The sequence below is a fragment of the Parambassis ranga genome, chromosome 14 (assembly GCF_900634625.1).
Source record: "Parambassis ranga chromosome 14, fParRan2.1, whole genome shotgun sequence".
NCBI classification, from domain to species: Eukaryota; Metazoa; Chordata; class Actinopteri; family Ambassidae; genus Parambassis; species Parambassis ranga.
Genome location: NC_041034.1, coordinates 10,523,607 through 10,544,746, shown reverse-complemented (window position 1 = coordinate 10,544,746; position 21,140 = coordinate 10,523,607). Strand labels below are relative to the sequence as shown.

Genomic DNA, 21,140 nt, shown 5'->3' with positions numbered 1-21,140 from the left:
ACACATACGGAGAGGAAGACACGGGGCCCGGGATCAAGGGAAGTAAGACTCACACAGCACTTGTTACGAGTCAAAGTCGCAGAAGGCTGCTGCGTCTCAGATCAGACAGGTGGAATGACCAATCACCCAGCGCAGTCCAACGGTATGCAGAGTCTCCGCAAGGAGCACCTGTACAAAGTGCTGGTTATCGGAGACCTCGGGGTGGGGAAGACTTCCATCATCAGGCGGTACGTCCATCAGACCTACTCCACTAACTACCGGGCCACTATAGGAGTGGACTTCGCTCTCAAAGTGTTGAACTGGGATTCAGAGACGGTCCGGCTTCAGCTGTGGGACATTGCAGGTGGGACAGTGATGAAGCTGATTATGTGTAATGTGTGGTATTATTTTGTGGGGTGTACAGATGTAGTCCTGCTGCCACTACAGGTGACCACAGGCGGCAGCAGGAGTAACTTGACAAGTAACAGTTGCCAAAAGCTCAGTGATGGATGAACTCTGCTCTCTTTATACTTTAGAGAGTATTTGTCATACAAAAATGTGCTCAGACTGTCAGAATGTAAAGTAATGCTGCCTAAGTTCCTGAAAAGTTGATAATTTGTGTAGATAATTCTTATCTTCAAACTGACAGTGAAGCATGACTGTTGTAAAATTATGAAACATTCACAACTTAAAGGTGCACTGTCACTGTGGAGCTGTGGTCTTTCTCTCTCTCTCTCTCTCTCTCTCTCTCACACACACACACACTCACTCAAACATACTAATTGCTCAGAGAAGACCAGCACAATGTTATTTAGTCATTCATTTAAGGTATGATGTTGCATCATGTGTTTAGGCCCATGTGAGGGAGATTTAAAGGCCGGTCACAGGAGTGTCATTGTAGACTAAATAAAAAACAAAACATCCCTACTCAGTAGCTCCCACATACACACTGACAGATGCTTTCAGTGATTTAATTACATTATAAATCTGATTTAGTCTTGTCTACCTGCTTGAAGTTCATCCAGAGTATAGGAAAGCTAAACAGGGAGAGAGAACATCTGGTTTGTTACAATTTATACAGCAAATTTGTATTTTGAGAGTAGCACCATCAGCTTGTTGAATGAGTGCGTGTCAAGTGACTTGTGATTGACATGTGTGTCTCACCACTGCTGCCGAGGGTTCCTCATGAGTGATGAAAATGACTCAAACATTATTTTTTTTACAAAAGGAGGAAGCTGGCAGTCCACTGCCAGTCAGACTTTCCATTTCCTCTTTGTCCTAGTGCAGCATTTTGTCATGGTACCTCTAGTGAAGTCAAAGCGGCCTTTCAATTATTAATATTCATCAGCCATGTGAACGTTTCTGCAGGAAGGACATGCATGGCAGTCAAGAAGCACACACCTACACTCACTTAGAGTACTTTTGTTTGACAGCAGAACACACAGCCTGAGGGAACGTACTGTTGACAGCTAACCTGCTCCTTAACCACCTCATTTACCACCCTGCATATGACACAACACACACAGAGTTTGACATGGGTACACACTCACAGATGTTGATGAAAACAGTCATGATCCACCTGGGAAATGCAGGTTTAATTGAGCAGGCCAACTATTAGCAGGAACAAGCAGTTGCATTGAGCGTCTGCTGAAGTGCAACGTGACAGTAAGACCAGAGGAATGTGCTGTTTCCTGGGAATGCAGGCCTGCTGTCAGCTGCATTAGCAAATAAATGCAGGAACACAATGAAAGTCTCTCATCAGGCTGATGTGTGTTTGCTTCATCACAGGTCAGGAACGTTTCGGGAACATGACGCGAGTGTACTACCGAGAAGCCATGGGAGCCTTCATCGTGTTCGATGTGACGCGACCCACCACCTTTGAGGCTGTAATTAAGTGGAAGGAGGACCTGGATTCAAAACTAATGCTGGCTAATGGACAGAGCATTGCCACTGTGCTGCTGGCTAACAAGTGTGACCAGGGCCGGGAGTTGACCAACAATGGCATCAAAATGGATCAGTTCTGCAAGGACCATGGCTTTGTTGGCTGGTTTGAGACTTCTGCTAAGGTGAGACCAGAGTCTGGGGCCTTCGTAAAATACTTTCTCATGTCTATGCACCTGTAACCCAGAGAAAATCAGCCAACACATAACCCACATTAAGGTCCAGACCTTTTTTCTGGGGGACTGGACATTAAATTTAAAAAAATGACCCCTTCAACACTTGTCAACAAAATTAACTTCTCCATCTCTTACAAGCTTTTCCAACATTTTCTTGTCTATAAGGGGGGCAGGTCCTCTCCTAACTGGTGCATTTTACTTCCCAAAATGTTGCTTTAGTCATCAGTGTGGCAATGAATGACAATTGAAGGCCTTTGGAGTGAGAGGCTTGGCACATTCACTGGAGTTCCCCTCCCATTCAGGTCACCTTCAGTGGGCATACAGAGATAACAGGAATTTCATGTCCACATGGAAAATGACTCCATGAGCGACTTTTACAAAGCAGGGTCAGAACAATTGCTGTTGTCTGGAGTTGAGAAATTCTAAATATACAGGAAGTCAAAGACTCCCTGTATATTTGAACCATACTGTTATACAATATTAAGTTAAATGGATTTATAGTTATATAACACAACAATCTGGTGACTGTTTTCATTGGCTCTGTCTGATGAATCATTAAAGGGCAATACTGAGCAATACTGTTTGTTGACCTTTATGCATTTGAAATGCATATTATAAACTGTACACAAACACTCCAGTATTTACACATAGATTTAAATTCTGCTATTGCTGTCTTCATTTACACATCCTCTGTTAACACTAATGTGTTGCAGCAGCATAAGCGTGCTGCCGTGCTTTTGGCATCGTGACTCAACATTCTGGGAGGTCAAAGTTCGCAACGTGCAGGTTGAGAGGGAAGTATAAGAGCTATGCAATGTAAACAGATGTGCTCACACTTCTTCAGTAGCAGCATTTATATAAGAAAGAACACAATGAGGTGCACACATGGTGCTGTTTACATGAAGAGGAGAGCATTTTAAATACACTCTAGATTCACGCTGCACAGTTGTAGAAATGTAACTAAAGTGTTCACCGTATCTCTCTCCTTAAGGACAATCTAAACATCAACGAAGCTGCAAACTTCCTGGTCAAACACATCATGGCAACGGAGAATGACATCCTGAAAACTGTGGTCCCGGACACCATCTCACCTCAACTCAACTCCAACAAGGAGATGAGCTGTTCCGGCTGCTTCAAATAATGAATGAATGAATAAAAAAGAGAAAGGATGATGTGACTGAAAAGAATGAAGGCTCAGCAAGACAAAGAGAGACACACGCACCAAACAAGCCTTCTAAAGCTGGGAATCCTAAGTAGTATCCACTATGATACAGTGTGGCTCTTCTAAGTCGAACATTTGCCCTTTTTGGAGCACGCTAAAGCTGGCAAATGAAAGTTACATGGACTTAGAAGCTGCGCAACTGAATGTTGGTAATCATCAAGTATAACCTAGAAAGGTAAGAATGTTATAGTCTTATGACAAAGTGCACAGTAAGAGTTCTTTTAAGCTCATTAAGATCCTACTCTCACTTCCTACCAAAAATATAGTATTCCACAGAAAGGTGGTGTGTAGTTCCTGTTAATATACTACTTTCTAGTTGTGCAGGCATGTGTTGCTAAAACACTAGTTCATGTTGGAGGTTCGACGCCTCTGTGTTGAGTTCATTTTGGTTTACTTCATCTACTTCAGACAATAAACACATCACTGAGTGGATCATATTTTTGTGCTACTAAAGACTTAGAGATAGAGAGAGATTGTATGATCACACTGTGGGATTCACGCAGAATTTCCTGTCCTTGCCTAGCCTCAGACATACACAGATGAGAGAATACATGTAAATATTCTGGGATGTTGGCAGGCAGAATGGTTTGTTATCTGTTGTCATCAGCTCCACATACAACATGATCGACTCAGTTTAGCAGCTGAAAATGTGTAGGAGGGAAGCCAGCCGAGCAAACAAATCCCTGTTGTATGGTCAGCTACTTTTTTTTTATTTCTGGCAGGCTAATATAAACTTGAGTAAGTATGAATGTCTATTGTTGATTTTATATTTTTTTTAACATTTCAAACAAGTGATTGTGTTGCTGTTCTCCCTCTGTTTACCTACTGAAAGCACAGTTGGAGAGGATCCGGTTTTGTTATTGTGGTGGACGAGCCAAGATTTTCTTATTATGTGAATTTTGCACATACATTTTTTGTAAGATTAAGATTATTTCTTATATACTTTTATGATGATATAGGTGGGTGGTGTCCACGTTAATAATCATATATAATTCCTCCTCCAACTGACTGTTGCCTAGGCCTTATTTATTTAGAATGAATCTTTATTAACAACTTTTACAGAAACACATCCTGTGCCGTCAGACATATTTGTTTGTTAATGAGAAGGAGGTCCAAAATGTAAGTGCTTTACAGACTTGAGTAATAAATGTGTATGTGTAACATTTATTCATTGGAAGAGAAGCTGTATTGATTGTGTGTGTGTGTGCACACTGGGCACTATCAGAAGTTTATTTGCCAAAACCTAACCCTCAGTATCCATGGTAACTGAGTCTTTTTTATGGGGATCCTGTAACATTTATGTGAGGCTATTTCTTGCTGCACCACACACACACACACACAGACACACAGATTTTGTCCTTGTTCCCTCTCGCCTCCTCACCCACTCTGTCCTCTGTTTTTGTCTCTCAGTCTATTTCTTTCATGCTTCTTTTTCCTTCTACTTTCTCTCTGACTCACATACAGTATGACAGCATGTTATATAAACCTGCTCTCTGAGATGCAACTCTTTAATTGATTATCTTATAAGCATCTGTTGCGTGCATGTGAATGTGTTTTGTTTTTATTTTGGGTTATTTGTTTTAATGAAAAAAAATACTATTGCCTTTTTTATATATATATATTCCTTATCTGTCACTTGGATCCAAAGTCGGATAAAACTATTGTGTTGATTGCTGCCATTCAAGGTCTTAATGCTCAGTACTTCACAGTGTTTATAAGGCTGATAAAAACGGTGTCATGGGTCAGTTCAGTAAACATGTGTTCTCCGCAAGACACTTTCACAGTGTTAGCTTATTATGATTATGTGTGACATCATTGCATCACATGAGAACAGGGCTAGTATATCACACTATAGCTGACTGGGACAAAATGCACACACATTCAGGCGCAGGACAATACTATGTGTTATCCAGGAGAAACTACTCCATATCTAAAGCAGATTGTACAAGTTGTGTATTTATTTATTGTTAGAGTGTCAAATAAATGTTCACAAACATCCAACGTTGCTGTTTTTGTAGCCTAACCTGACAGGACGTGTAAAGCTTATAATCTTTAACCTGAAACATCTGTCTCATGACCAACGAGCTTCACAAATCAAACGGCCACAGTGGATCCTTTTCCAGGTTTTATTAGTTTAGACTGAGAAATGTGTGTGTGTGGCTGATCCAGGACTTTCAGGTTCTCATTAGGTGGCCACATGACCGTGTGGATTATTCGCTGCCTGAGGGATTATATTTGGTCATCTGCTTTTGGCTCATGATAACACTTACATCAACCAATCGAATGCTTTTAGGAGAATGTTGTCATCTTAAACTGTTCAACCACAAAAAGTGATATAATATATGGATATAAGTGATAAACTTTTAAAAGCTGTTAATTACATTGCAAAGGATCTAATATAATTAATCTTGGCTTGATGGTTTTTTGGAAGAAAGTTTTGCTCAATTAATTCTGTGAAGAAAGCTGGCACAGATCAGACTATTCATTACTGGGATTATGAGCCCAACATATCATGATCTGCCAGAGAACCACCTACAGAAAATGCTCTCTGAGACAGAGAGAGAGAGAGAGAGAGAGAGAGAGAGAGAGAGAGAGGAGGAGGACACAGAGAGGAGAAAATGAGATGGAAGAGATGCTATACGTATTTCTTACAGCTACAAAAGGTTACCAACAACACATTAAGAGTGAGTGCAGGTAAACACAGACACTTAAAAGTTTCACCTCAGATAACTCACCATTAGATCAGAATACACTCAGCCAGCTGAATCACATGGAGAACAGCAGAATCAAGTTATATAATTCTGCCACAAGTACTTCAATGATAAAAGAGACTGGATTTGATTTGATCAAGTGTCCTTGTCCTCTGTTCTCAGAGCTGTTCCTGTGGTGCCATCTGTTGTCAAATTGGACACACTGCAGGCAATATGTTGACTTAAAGGTAGATGATGAGAGGAGTTAATTTTGCACTGATTTCCAAAATTTGATTGTTAGATAAGGTGTTATTAAAGTGATGCACAAAAAAGTGATGGCACATTCTTTCCCAGGCCAAAGACCTCCTGCATTAGGGTGATTTTCTCATCTTTGAGCTCTCAGCAGTCATCAGGTCTTAGTTCCCACACAATCTATTAGGTCGAGTTGACCTACTTGACCTCTGTGCCCTCCGGATCGTTCTTTTAATTCCCTCATATTAATATGTGCAGTCATGACCTGTGAGAATGTCAAACATTACTGTGATTAATGGCCTCAGTGTTTTTTTAATCTTCCAGACAAACAAATATAGAAGACAAAATGAAATATTAAACTTTGCTAATCGCAGCTCTGGGGGAAGAAAAGTGGGAGAGTGAAAACAAACTTAGAGAGCACAGTAAAAAAAGTGTAGAGGTGAGATTATATGTGAGATTCAGATTCAGGAGGGAGACACATGAAAGATGAAGTGCAGTATTAAATCATTTATATATCTGTTCAGGTTGAAAGATGGGTCCTGTGAAGACCTTGCTCGCTCCTCTATTCATCACCCAGTGACAGATTTTACATCTCATTAACATTACTGATGGTTTCACTGTAACACTGCCTTGTGCTAGTAATTTAAGCAGAAGATGAAAAACACATTTCATTATTTTGAACATTTTATGCTGTATTTTTGTTTGCAAATTTGTTGATTACTTTTGCACATTTAAAAAAAATTAGAGGTTGGAGGGGGGGAGAGCAATTTAAGGACAATATTATGTATTATGTGTACAACCTGCCCTCGTACTGCCACTAGAGGGCATTAAGCACCAGTATGATGGATTACTTTGGCTGGAGGTGCAGTCTGCAGTCAGCTCACTGGAAGAACAAAACATTCTTTTGTCATTAAACATCACCAGACATCTTAACACCCTCAAGGGCCACTTGACATCATACAAAATACAGCACAGTTACACAACATTTCCTCAGACAATCAATGTATTTTTTGTTTTTTCTGTTCATTCCTTTTATATTTTACACAAATCATTTAAAGAGTATTTTAACCTGAATTACGTATTATTATGAGTGGAATAATCTATAAATAAATGAATGTATATATACAAAAAAGATCACAGGAGTAGTTTCAGAGCAGAGTGTCAAGTATTTACAGGTGTACAAAAAAGCAACTTAAAAACTGCATCAAGCAAACAGACAGAAATGTGTTGATAGAAAATGAGGCAAAATATGAACTGCTTGTACTGTGTCAACTTGACTCCTGGCAGTAATTTAGATAAGTGATAATCAGGTAGTTAGTAACAAACACATATTTCCATATAATTAAAGTATGAAGTCCAGCACCTGAGTGATATATTATGCTGTGTTCGATGGTTTTTTAACACACTGAGGCAGTTTTCCTCCTGAACCTGTGCTTTGATCAAACATTTTGAGACATAAGTCCTGAGCAGTGCATGTGTGTGCAACTTAAAGGAGCTGTGTCACTGTGGTCAGCTGAAGAGAGGCAACCACAATGACAGCCAGAAAAAAAACAACAAAAGGCAGACATATCAACCAAAGGTAAACATGGTACACTGTGTCAAGTCTTCTGTTGAGTTTTGTGGTTTTGTTGCGATGTGAGAGGGCAGAAACAACACTGGCTGCAAGAGGTAACGTGTGCTACATTTTTCTTTTAACACCTGAGAATATCAAACCGTATAAAAACAAACTTTATGTCTTTAAGAACAATTTCTTTTTTTAAACAGAGTCTTTAAAGTCTTAATGTGATTTTTCCGTCCAAGTGTAAAATGAATCATTCTGATCACAAAGTAAACTGTGTTAATTAAAGATCCATTGATTGTTGCACCCTCATCGTTGCATTATATTGCAGCCAATGCACTAAGGTAAAGATCATACCTCTAGGCACAAATCTGTGGGTTTTGTGGCAGTAAAGTGTGTATATCTACACAGAATGCTTCCCTGTGACTGTGTCCCTGCTGGAGCTGGACGGAGCCTCCTTAGATGTCAAATAATTATTAAGGCCCAAATGCAAAGCCTGGGACTGGAGTAGCGACTGTGAAGGAAGTGACTCTATATGAGGAAATATGGAGGACAGGGGGCAGTCTGGAGAAGTGTATTTGGCTAACACCTGCAGCTGCTCTGGCTTCAGGTTTGCTTCGTTGCAGACCCTCTGACATAAGGAGGAGACAGTGTGACACGTTTTCAGCTTCAGCTGACTGAGCTGGCTCTTCTCCAGCATCAGTTTCTCACGCTCTGTTTTCTGTGAAGTGCACACACATTATTACACACAATCTGACACAACTTTAACCAGAAAAAAAGAAAAAAAAAACAAATCTTACCAGCTTGTCGATTTCACACTGCAGATTATATATGCAGTCTAGTTTCCTTTTGCGGCAACGCTGAGCTGCAAGGCGGTTTTTGCTGCGCCGTCTCATATCATGCACAAAGTCCAGCTGTTCACGTGTAAAGACCTGTTGTTTGAGCAGCTGCTGGAAGTCATTTCGACTCAGATCCACTATCCAGTCTACAGTGAATGGCAACTGCATCTGAGGAATCCCCAAGAGGAAATGATGTTCACACAAACAGCACAGAAGTAACAATAAAGGTGGATCCTATGTTTGTTTAGTAATACTGAAAAAACTGTAGACATCAAAAAATGTTTGAGTGTACATGAAGAATAAAGTGAGCAGAGTCAAAGTGAGTATGGAGTTCAGACAGTTATATTTTACTGAGCTGTTAATTGTTAACTCTAAAGACCAGCTGCTTCTGATGTGTGACAGGAAATGTACACTCGCCTGTTTATTGGAGCAGTATAAATCTTGTAGTGTTTAATAAAACAAATGCTTTCCCTGGGTAGGGCTGTAGTTGTGCCTGCACACACACACACTGTTTGTACTTTCTGTCTAACCCAAGCTTGGACAGACACATGAGAAATCTCTCCCTGTAGTCATTACTTACTCAACAGGCCGAGTTGTGAATTTCAGCCAAACTGGACTCTGAACCAATTAGCAGGACACATGGTCACAACGCACACATGTGCAAACACACACTTCATCACTACAGGGTGAATGTTTAACTTGGGATTCTGTTCTCTATTTTCTGGTATCTGAAAGCAAACGCTCACTTGTGTTTGATACAGTGTACCTAAAACTCTTACGTAAAGCAAACAGAGGAAAGTAACGTCCAGGTTGGGTGAGATTTCAGAGACTCATGCTCACCTGCTTGGCTTTTTCTCTTGTATACGACTCGCTGTCTCCTTCTGTCTCTGTCTCCGAGTCCCCATCCTCCCCTGAGTTTAGGGATGATACACCTGACTGAGAGGCGCCCTCACACTCAGAAAGCCCTGTTCCTTTCCATAAACATTTGCTTTGGTCCAGATCTTGGAAGAAAGGACAGCTGTTTCTTGTAGAGCCGAATTGGTTTTGAAGGTTCAGCCACTCAGAGGTGTGTGGCGTCCAAGCGTTTGCTGCGTCAGCAGAACTTCCCTCCTCTGGGTCCTGGAAGTTCAGTTGTGAGGAGGTCATATCTGACCCCAAACGATGGGCCAGGTGCTCAGCCACTTCCTTCTCCACTGAGCTTCTTTCATTGTCATGTACGGGCAGGGCTGTCATGTCCAATTTGCCCCTTTGGCCTCCTTTCTCTTTTTTTGGCCAGACGGTATCTTCCACTCTTCCCTCAGCTCCTACTTGATCCTCTGCCTCTAGTTGAATGTCAGCTGACTTCAGTCCACCAGAGTCCCTTGCTTTTTCACCTTGTTCCATGTCAATAACAAACCTCTCATGCCGCAATGACCTACAGATGGCAGGAACCTTGTTTAAGGCCCTCAGAGGGCAATGGTGCAATATTAACCCTGGTGACCTCTCACCCAGTACTGTGCTTGGCCCTGAAGAGACATTGGATATGTCAGAGGGTCTGATTCCAGTGATATGCTCCATCTCGTCCTCCATCTTATCACTCTCATTATCCAGTCTTCCTTCCCTTTCCTTGTCTTTCTTCACTCTTTCCATGCAATTCTTTGTTTTCATGTCATGTAGTTCAGGTTTCAATGGTTCATCAGGCCATCCTTTTTTCTGAGTGCAGGCACTTGAGTTTGAATTTGCAGGAAATTCAACCTCAGTTTCATTCACACTTTTTGCACTACTGGAGCAAGGCAAGCACTTGAGGACACAATCACCACCCATTACTGGATTGGTCAGACTTTTCTCTGTGACACAACTTTCCTTCCCACAAGCCAGCTGGAACTTGCGATACTTTGGACACTGCATGAAATAGTCCTTTGTCCCTTTAGCTAAAGGTACAAGAGTGTCTGCGCCGCTCAGACTTCCTATTTTATTGTTGTTCACTGATTTGTTACAGTCCCAAACCACTTCCTGGTGAGATGGTGAGTCAGCAACTGGTTTTGCTTCTTTGTCATCCAACAAAACATCTTCGGAGTCTGTGCCACGGTTTTCCTTTGATAACCGCCTCTTGCATTTTGTCTTACAACAGGTCTTTCTAAGAAAAGGGGCAGAACCTTTGCTGCTTGATAAGAATTTAGGAAGGAGAAATTCAAAGCATGATTCATCTAGGTCTCTGAAACCTAGAATGGAGGCTGAGTTTTGTATGTCTAAGACATCGTGTTTTCCAAAGAGGAGTTTGGATGTGTAAGCAAACTTCAGCAGGGGTTCAAACCCTGCAACTGTCACCTGTAACAGAGGATACACAACACCAATGAGCACTTCCCATATTAGTTCATCATATGTTATGTTTGGTCAGATGTGAAAACAGACCTGCTGTAAATGTTTTAGGAACTAATGAATAGATTAGGATTACACTGGCTCAGTAAATTGCTTCAATGCTTCTGCTGTTTTCAAGTTCACATGTGAAAAATCATGAAAATATAAGCATTAGAGCATTTCACAGATTGAAAGCATACAAATGTAATCTACTTTTTAATCTGTTCTATTCTGACATCAGTACTGACAGGCATGTTGTTAAGCTATAGTGTGTGTTTTGAAGATAACTTCAAAAATCCCCAGCCTATGCAACATCAACACTTATTGAGGAAATAAAGCCTTTTAGTCACTTCTCTCACTTCACTTTCAGACCGCTGCTGCTGGGCAGCACAGCTTCTGCCTTTGTGGCATCCTCAGGGTGACTGCTCACCTCTTCTGGCAGGGTGACGACTGTCCCATTGTCAGTGAGGGAAGAGATCCTCTGTGTGAAGTACTCGCTACAGGAAGCGAGAACTGAGCGGTGGGCTCTGAAACTCTGACCCTCCACCACCACTGTAACGTCGCACAGCGTGTCCCGGCGACGCTGCTCGTCCAGGCGGAGCAGCACATGGGAGGAATGCACTTTAGACTCAAATGTAAACACAGATGACCGGGGGATAGACATGACCATCAGGGACATCTCTGTGTGTACACAAAACACACACACATAACTATACACAATACTATTCTGCCATGATAAATTTATAAAATAAAAGCAACAACAAAATCATTCCTACCTTTCAAAGCTGACTTTTGAACGTTCTTAGGATGTTAAGGAAAGCTGAGCACACATGGTTGTTTCTAAATGGAATGCTGTCTAAGCAGGCTGCACTTCCCAGAAAGACTTATCTCAACTTGACTACAAACTAAAAACTGAGCTTGACTCAGTCATATGGCCTGTGTGTGTGTATGTGGGAGGGAGAGAGACACAGAAGAGAGAGAGAGAGAGAAAGAGAGTGTGTGTGTGTGTGTGTGTGTTGCAACAACTGAGGGTGTAACAGAGCAGTGCTGACTCATGCACTCCTGCTGATAAAGGGTGAGCAAGCAGTTTTCCCGTCCATACCAATCCCACCCTTGGATGTGTCTGGTTAAACTTAAACAGGCTTTTCCCAGAAAATCCCTTGATAGATTTACCCTGAACACAATTCAGGGATTAAGGCGAAGGCCTGGGAATGTAAACCTTGTGTTTAAATGGGATATTGTCTGTGTCTTCAGATTCAAAATCCTCCGGATTTACTCAACTAATTGCAGGCAGTGAATTGTGTGTGTGTGTGTGTAAGATAGAACTAAAAACATTATGTTATGTCTACCATCAGGAGTTGTTATTGGAACCTGCTAAATACTTTTAAGGAACAATCCTGGGCCAAATTAATACTAACATAAATCCTAGTAATCACATCTGTGAAAGGACACCTTTACTGTACTTTACTGTATTGTAAAATAAGAGTACAATGATCACCCCCACAAGACACCGTTATGAATGTCACATGATTTGGAGGAAGTGGGAAACACATCGGAGTCAAACTGACCAATCAGGGGATTGTTTCATAATTCCAGAATGAACTAATCCTGTCATTAAAAAGCAAAACAATCTAGTTCCTTTTTCCATGTAAGTCTGGCAGCGCTGGATACAACAACAAAGAGCACTGATTGGAAGAAATGAAACTCTGGAACTAACGCTGGTGTTAAAATAAAATTTATTAGACAAGGACAAAAGTAAGCAGGAGTTTATCTTGTTGTATACTTCCCTGTTCTGTAGGTACGCACTACACTACCTCAAAAAAATTTTTACAACAAGTTGTCAACAGTGTTGTGTCACAGCAGATACTGTGAAAATTCCCTGACAACAGTCATCTGCATGCTGAGGGAGAGGAAGTTAAACACTCCTTAAAATGCAACATTTGGACCACGTCGTACCACCTTTGGCTCCCTCAACAGACATCAGGTAAAAGAGTGGAGTCCCCACAGGACCTGAGACAGATCTGCTCACATTAACACAGCTGACATAATGTGAATACAGGTTTTATAATAGCAACCAGGAGAGCTCTGCAAGATCACATAATAGCAAAACAGTGCACAGAAAAGGTGCACTGTATCATAGCTTGGTAGTTTTAACTGTATGTCTGTGGCTGAAGTACTCAGACATGGATAAACACAGCATGTCTCTGTGTAATTAGCTGATTCACACAGAGTTGTGTAGAGTTAGCACCAGCTGAGGCTTTTATCTCCGGTTCCTGGCTTGGTGTCAGGCAGAAGTCAGATGGTCTCAGGTTCTGTGGAGGTCTGAGGTCACGAAGAGTCTTGCCTCGTTCGATTGTTCAGGCAGAGCCTCTCCAGCTGCTGAGCGCGCTCATTGTGGACCGTCACCAAGGTGCGGTTCTCCTCCGTTAGACGTCGAAACTCATCCTCAAGACGGGCAATCTCCATGGCAACCTTCTCATCCTCCACAAGCTCTGCCAGCAACTGACGCCTAAATAAAAGGGTGAGATAAAAGCATCCACTTATTTGCTTTTTCTTGCTTCTTTTAATTTTTCCTTTCCAGTTCCTGAGAGTGTCACAGCACAGGCTCACCCACAACACATTCAGATGTGTATACAAAACCAAAATAACAATGAAAACAATACAAAGTCATAGGAAGGACTGAGATTGAAAAGACATTTTCACATATACAGTTTAGTATTGCAAAATGTTATATACTAAATTACAGTCTGCGTGTTTACAACTGAGAATTTGACCAAACTTCACAGCGTGCAGTGTGACATCTAATTTCTAATTCATTTCTAGTCCTTTGTTGTTATGGTACTGACGTGGGTATAAAATGGCTTCTACTGCACAGCTGCAGCTTTAAATTGTTATAAGACAAACTGACCTTTTAATTTAGATGATCGTGAGAGGAAGTCTGGTCTGTATATTTTTGTGTCCAAACAAACAGTTTTTCACAGTCATCATAGAGTTGCATTTCTTGTCACAAAGTCCTTCCTTTTTTTTCTTGAGAAAACATCCGAAATGTCAGTTTTTGTTACACAGTTGCAGAAATACTTATGGTCTGTGCAAGGGGTGCATGACACCACACGCAACATGACATAACCCAAACCATTCCCCCTTTCAGGGTTTTAAATCTACCTGAACCTGCCCTGACTGCATGGGGCAAACAGCAACCAGCCTTTGGACTTTGAAAAGGATTGCAAGCATACGTGCTGTACATGTGTACAATGTGTAATGGCCAGAGACTATGTGAATGTCAGTGTTGTATTACAGCTGGCATGCTCCAACTCACAGAACAGCAGCAACGACCAAAAACAAAATTACTTCTTTTCTTTGATTACATATAAGAATGTATGACATGACTTTTACCTGTACCTAACATCACAAATATATAAATAAATATATATATATATTCTGTATGAACTTTGAGCCCATATAAAAGTGTATTAATTTACATTTTCTTGCAGATACTTCCTTATTTGATCATTGTTCATGGATTACACTGGAAACCAGATTCAGATGATTCATTTCCTGAATCTCAAGTGAGAAAAACACAAGTGGAAAATGTGATGTCTGATGTCTGTGTGTGTGTATTTGTGTGTGTGTACAGCCACAATCTATTTTCAGCTTTTACATGTTTCCTTGTACAACTGGTAATTCCCTCTGAGTTTATTTATTGCTTTTGGCAACCAAGAAGAATTGGATTGGATTAACTGTGAGACATTGCGAGACACAAGTGTTTTCAGTTCCAATTTTTAGTAAAGCTTTGACCAGCAGTTCACCACCAAAATGTAACATTATTTATGCTGACACATACATATGCATTACTTTTCAGCTAAATGTTTATGCCACATATACAGGCAAGCTGAAACATGTATATGTATGTATGGGCACATACACAGATAAGGGAATGGATGACTGTATATGACTTAAAGTGACATAAATGATGAAATAAACATTTCTTGTTCCTGTGCAGTAAAGTTCATACAACCAAATACATGTTGCTCAAAGATACTGAGCAGTACTCAGTATGCCAAAATAAACACATAACCTGTTTGTCATGTTTTAACAACTCTTTCACAACTGTGGCTACATCTTGTGTAATGTGCCATGATGGTAGCACTAAAAGGTTAACATGGGACATTATATTTATAACCGATCGTGTAAGAATTGAACAATGAATTCTACAGTGTGTAAAGGCAGCAGTAACTTCCAGGAAAACTCTCCAGATTTATTCTGTAGTTATCCTTGCAACACTTCACTGTCTCAATGTTTTTATGTGTGCAATCTACCACATGTGGGAAGTAACAGACCTTTCACAATTCATCTCAGTTAAACAGCAAATATAAAACAAATCACTATTCCATGTAAACATATTCAGTATTAATATAAAGTATCCAAATTAGTGGATTTGGTTTTTCATAAAAGCACATTTTGTAGTGCTGCCTTCACTTGAGTAGTTTAAGTTTACTGTAAATAACTTTGATCTTGGCACAACTGTCGGGATTTTCTATCAGCCTGACTCATCATGTTCTTATCTAGATTCAAGGCTAACTCATCCCAACAGAGTCTGCCTTCTGTTCTTTATTTAAGAGCTGCAGAGTAGTGTAGCTTCTGTGTTTTGTGCCTGTGTGTGTGTGTACTGTAGGTATAGTGGTGGGGTAACAGTAAAAAAAGGTCCTTGAAAATCCCACTGTTAAGACTACCCACAGCTGCTGAGGACACAAGGGACAGTGTGCACTGTGTGTGCATGTGTGGCATACAGCCAGGCTTATGTACATGCAGAGAGACCGTCATATGTGTGTGATGGTTGTCATCAATAAAAACAGTTAGTTGGGTTAATTTGTGGTGTTAAGATTGAATTCATGATTACTTGATTACCTGCAATAACCAAAAAGGCAATGTTCTCAGTAGATTATGTTCTAAGTGCTTTATAAATGCTATTAGAATGCGCCATCTAGTGGATATTTTTCAACAATCATTTTTTTAAATACACATTTTGACAACAGATAACATGCAGCATGTTATATCTTATTAGACAGATTATACAGGGACACGTAGATTCAACTTGAGCTGAGAAGTGCTTGCCTTAAGTGTGCACCTCAATTTTTAGAGACCACATGGAGTAAAATAACAACAACAAGAGAAAATCTAGGTGCTTCTGGTTTTTAAAAATAATACATTTTATTAAAGTAAAAGTATGTACATGCTCTGGACTAGAGTCAAATGCTCATGCAGGTTCTTTCTTTCATGCATAAACAATATATAAAAAATTCTTTAACAGTCTTACTTGTGGTCCTCGAGAACGGCGATGTCATGTTTGACCTGGTGGAACTCTCTCGCCATCCTGCAGTGCTCCTTGTACACCTGAACACTCTCTCTCAGAGACACACAAGGAGGCACTGGCTGCAAAGAGTCAAGGAATAAATGATAGGCATGTAATGTGATGGTTTTAAAGCTAATGAGCCAAACAACAAGTAGACATATTGCATGACACAGGTTACAGCCTTGTTTTTTTCAAAGCCTAGCTAACTCTGACTAATTCTTTAAATTCATATTCTTCAAAACTGAGATGGAATCAGACATTTGCAACTCAACTCTTGAGAACAGCAAGTAAGACATTAACTTAAGACTATAAATGTTTTATTTCACATAGCTGAAAGCTTGGCAGCAAGAGAGCTGACACCTGATCAGGTGGCATGTCAGGGTCACTAGCAATCTGCAATCAGTGTGTACTCTGGTGATTTGTGCTCCAAACTGTGTAAATGAGTTTAAAACTTGAATAAATGGAAACTTGTTATCCTCCTTTGTATGTAATGTACAGCAGTATTTGGAAGCTATCATCCACTGGCTCGCTACAACTGTCCTCATCTGATACCCTAAACCAGCATGTGGTTTATGTGACCCTGGCAGTGGCTGTCGTTGAAGGATAATTCAATGACAACAGTACCAGCAGAGCGAGCTCACAGAGTGAAAACATCGGTTTACGGGCTTGATTAACTAAAGCCAGGCTTCTCCAGTGGCTTAACTATACCACCCTGAAAACAATGGAGCTTTAAAGCAAATCAGTTCCTTACATACACAGTTTTACTTATTGTATTAATTAACCAGAGACTATTGTGAGATGATGTTTATTTTTAACATGGTTTTAATTAGTTCACTGAGAAAAATTGGCACACAGACACACTGATTTGATATTAGTTATACTGGTCCTAATATTCACAAAACAACATTTTTTTGTTTGTAACAAGTTCTACATCAAGCAGCTCAACTTTGGAGGTGCAAAATTTGGATTGGTGCATCCCTGTAAGTTAATCACATAAAATACATGGATTTAAAAAAAAAATCATCAACACATGACTTAAAAGTCATAGCTCCCATTGCCAGTGTTTAATGAAGCAGGATGCAGCATACACAGTGTACCTGTAATCGCTGTTCAAGATCAGGGAAAGTCTGTGAGAGGTCCTCCACATCTTTTACATCTAATGAAAAAGAACACAAGAATTAAAAAGAAAGTATATAGAGTAAAAGTTCAACTACTATTGAATTAGGGTGTGAGGCACTGAGTGCATCTTGGAAAAATGCCTTTTAAGAAGTTAAAGCAGGAGACAAAAAACAAATTCCACTGCAGCAGATGAAGGTTAATAAAAAGTAGTTTAAAAAGTAGTCTCATTATTAAAAACTTGGGGTGTGTGATATTATCAGTGAGTCATCACTATCAACAGATATTAAAATGAAATGTCAGCCATTCGCTAATAACATAGAGATATCTGCAGATAAGTTGGCACTGACTAATACCCACTGTCACAAGCGTAACCACTAAATGTAATAACTTAATTTTACTTTAGAAAAGGCTTGATGTTCCCTGCAATTATGTTGAAGAAATATGTGAATATCAGCATCGGCAATCTGCAAAAAAGGATCGAATATTAGCAGAAATTAAATATAATATTAGTCATTCCCAATTAAAACACATACATTTTTTTAATGTGATTTATCATGTATGAGTTTTAACTCTTGGAATTCTACTCAGGTAAATTTGTTAAAGAAGAAATCATGTCTTTATACTTGTGGAATTACATTTTATAACTTGTTGTGCAGCCATGTCCTACAAGCTGTTGTTTCAGTGCTTTCTTCATTAAATGACCCAAAGTGACACTATAGGAGCCTCTTATGCCACAACAACAGAAGACAGTGGTGCTCCTATACATGAGCTGTGTTCTCCTGCCAAACAGTAGAACATGGATAAGGGACAACTACAGCAATGTGGCAGACACAAACACAGAAAACATAGACGGACCAGATGTATAGACAGAGAGGGTTCTAGACAGACAGGCAGCCAGACAGACAGAAACAGACAGGTTGTCTGCACCAGCCTCTGTCTCGATAGTAATGTCCCCCTGGACTGGTGGAACACATGTGGAGAATCCTGGGATGATGCAACCTTCTAAAAGCAGGAGTATTAGTGGGCCAGCCTACAGACATGGGGGCAATTATGATGTGGAATAAATACAGTTTTCATGCTTTGGATTGACACAGTGTGGGGTTATAACTATGCCAGGCATGAAGTCATGAGGGGCCTAAAGGATGATCTCCAGTCAGAGTACAGTGCTCAGCTCCCCCACTAAGAAACATGAGTTCAAAGAGACAACAACACAACAACATGACCGTCCTGTGGAATATCCACAATTGGGGGGGGGGGGGGGGCATGATTGTGCCAGAACAGCATTTAAAGCTATGACTAAAATTAAGGGGGGGGCATGAACATCCTTGAGGTCAAGGATATTATGAAGGGGGAGGGGGGCATGGAAGCATAGTGGAGTGCAGTGAATCTCTATCTATCAGAGTGTGCTGCTCTGACTTCATCTGACTTCTTAAGAGAAAGATGGGGGCAGAGGTGGGTGGAGCAGGACTGGAAGTGTTAACTGCTTATAAATATAGGCCAGTGTTCTAAAAGTTGAACAGTGAATCAGGCAGCAGGACACTGTTAGTATTAGAGGGGAAACCTGACTCTACCATTACATAGCTGCAGCTGCTGTCCCAGTGCCTGGCCCCACTGCAGTAAAACATCCTGACAGACAACACCTACAACTATAGGTATCACAGTGTATGTGTATGAGTGTGTGTGTAATAGAAAGCAACAAGAGTAATTGTGCGTATCATGTTTTCAGATTAAATGACAGAACAATAAGAAGTGTTTTGTATGCACAGCTGCACACACTATAGTGTGGTGGGTTTTTTAATATGCTACACTCCTACAGAAATAGAGGGAGCACCTGTCTTGGGCACGGTGTAGAAGAATGAGCACAGTTATAGTGACAGGGTGTGAACGTGCAGGGGTGCCGCTCGGGGCAGATTGTTTGTGCCCCGCTCTGTTTTGATGGGAAGAATGCAGTGCACATGTTCCACACATACTGGAAATGCAGCAAGAGGCTGGCCTTCATCTGCTGTTAAATGATCAGTCGAGTAATAGGTGTAGCTAAACCCAAAATAACTTACTAGTGCCATTTTGAGCTACAGGGACACAGGTGTTTGTGGCCAGTTAAGTATGCACAGATGCGTATTTGTGTACCTGATGTGTCATTGAGACTGAAGGCAATTCTAACTTCAGATTTATCAGGAGACACTCTTCTGGTTGAGGTGATCATTTATCCCTTAAAGACAGAAAAAGAAAAAGTGTCAGCAGAGATAAATTAACACTCTCTTAAATGTATTAGGTTCCAATCTACTGTAAGCAGCAGGGCAGACTGAACATTGAACTCAGCAGGTGTAGTGTTGAGCAATGAAAGCCTGCAGAGCCATTCATAGAGTGTGTGATGATACCAGCCCTATAAAGCCTTATAAATACACACTGTTTCATCATACTTTTAAGAGTTGCTGTGGGATTAAATAATTAGGGAGCTTTGACAGACTGACTCTGAGGTCTGCACATTGCACATTGCACCTCAGCCCCCACCCCCAGTGAAGGTGCAGGCTTTTTATATCAGGGATATATTGCCTGCTTTAACCCCGTTAAACTCTGCGCCTCACACAACATTCCACAACACTGCTGGAAAAAAGGTCAGATTTAGATTTTGTATAATCAATGTGATGCATCAAATTATGACAGCAGTAAGAAAAGTCTTGGCACAAAGCATTAGGATGGACGGCTGAATGGCACTCATCTGTACCTGAAGCAGAGCGAACCCGACCCAGAAAAAAATCCGTGAAGTTTTATATCAGGCAGTAGTCTGTGTCTGCAGTGCTGATTTTTGTCGGTTTCTCGTCAAACCAAAGTCCGGTCGCGTCTCAGCCGCTGCGCTTTTTGCGCAAATCCCCACAAAGATGGCACAGCTATCTCTCCGAGCGCTGACCTCCGCTTCTGCTGCCTGGAGACTCTAACAAGATCCAAAGTCTGTAAAGTTTCCCACCATATAATCAAGGCGTCCCACTACATACACTGATGTCAGTCTGAAGGAGTCCTGCAGCTCGGGTTTTGTGTGGGGTTCGCACATGTTATCCACGGACTGCAGCCACGCGGCGAAGAGCAACACAGGGCGCAGCAGGCAGTGGAGGAATGCCGTCCGCTGTCCCCCTGTGGGCAGCCCGGGCCCAATTAAATGTCTCAGATGACATGACTTTAGCCCGCAAAAATGCCCATAGCTCCAGCCACTGCTTTGAGTGACACGGTCATACTGCTTTGGCTGTGCAATAGCTGTGCAATGAGGCAGCTGTTCAGAATGAACATCCCCCTGTTAGAATAGCTCCTGTGGGGGAAACATGGGCATCCCTGTGTGTTTATTCTGTGGGTGATAGATATGAGAGATGCAGTGCAGGTCAGACATGCATATACACGCAGGTGATACAGTTTCTCAGTAGGATAAAAAGATTACTGTTGCATTATGGGATCTGTAGGATACGTTTTTGGAGAGTGATGAAAGGGATCTTTGAGTCAACAACTTTATGTTAGTGCAACACAAAATTTCTTAAATGCTCTTTTTCAAATGATACATGGGTGTATATCCTCACACTGTACGTAGATAGATAGATAGATAGATAGATAGATAGATAGATAGATAGATAGATAGATAGATAGATAGATAGATAGATAAGTTTTGGTTTGCAGTTATGTTTTTTTTTCTA

At 40.8% G+C, this 21,140-nt stretch overlaps 3 protein-coding genes across 6 annotated transcripts; 1 reads left to right on the top strand and 2 right to left on the bottom strand.

Moving 5' to 3' along the window:
• Positions 1 to 45: 45 nt before the first annotated feature.
• rab38b (RAB38b, member of RAS oncogene family) lies at positions 46 to 5,347 on the top strand. 3 transcript variants are annotated; one of them, XM_028421985.1, is made up of 3 exons: positions 46 to 343; positions 1,768 to 2,045; positions 3,088 to 5,347. In XM_028421985.1, exons 1-3 carry the CDS (start codon positions 115 to 117, stop codon positions 3,235 to 3,237), a joined length of 657 nt encoding a protein of 218 aa, XP_028277786.1. In that variant the 5' UTR covers positions 46 to 114; the 3' UTR covers positions 3,238 to 5,347. The 3 variants fall into 3 exon arrangements, with proteins under 3 accessions (XP_028277786.1, XP_028277788.1, XP_028277787.1); XM_028421987.1 differs by lacking the exon at positions 3,088 to 5,347 and adding an exon at positions 2,813 to 3,049; XM_028421986.1 differs by lacking the exon at positions 3,088 to 5,347 and adding an exon at positions 2,810 to 2,861.
• A 1,205-nt stretch (positions 5,348 to 6,552) lies between these two features.
• On the bottom strand, positions 6,553 to 11,958 carry bach1b (BTB and CNC homology 1, basic leucine zipper transcription factor 1 b). Of its 2 annotated transcripts, XM_028421962.1 has the most exons (6): positions 11,771 to 11,958; positions 11,425 to 11,675; positions 9,498 to 10,964; positions 8,619 to 8,825; positions 8,408 to 8,539; positions 6,553 to 7,143 (listed from the first exon to the last, which is right to left on the bottom strand). In XM_028421962.1, the coding sequence occupies exons 2-6, from the start codon at positions 11,671 to 11,673 to the stop codon at positions 7,141 to 7,143; spliced, it is 2,058 nt and encodes a 685-aa protein (XP_028277763.1). In that variant the 5' UTR covers positions 11,674 to 11,675; positions 11,771 to 11,958; the 3' UTR covers positions 6,553 to 7,140. The 2 variants fall into 2 exon arrangements, with proteins under 2 accessions (XP_028277763.1, XP_028277761.1); XM_028421960.1 differs by having other exon boundaries at positions 6,553 to 8,539; positions 11,771 to 11,956.
• A 755-nt stretch (positions 11,959 to 12,713) lies between these two features.
• map3k7cl (map3k7 C-terminal like) lies at positions 12,714 to 20,603 on the bottom strand. The gene is made up of 5 exons (XM_028421992.1): positions 20,189 to 20,603; positions 19,591 to 19,672; positions 17,442 to 17,500; positions 16,309 to 16,424; positions 12,714 to 13,503 (listed from the first exon to the last, which is right to left on the bottom strand). The coding sequence occupies exons 2-5, from the start codon at positions 19,664 to 19,666 to the stop codon at positions 13,323 to 13,325; spliced, it is 432 nt and encodes a 143-aa protein (XP_028277793.1). The 5' UTR covers positions 19,667 to 19,672; positions 20,189 to 20,603; the 3' UTR covers positions 12,714 to 13,322.
• Between the last annotated feature and the right edge of the window lie 537 nt (positions 20,604 to 21,140).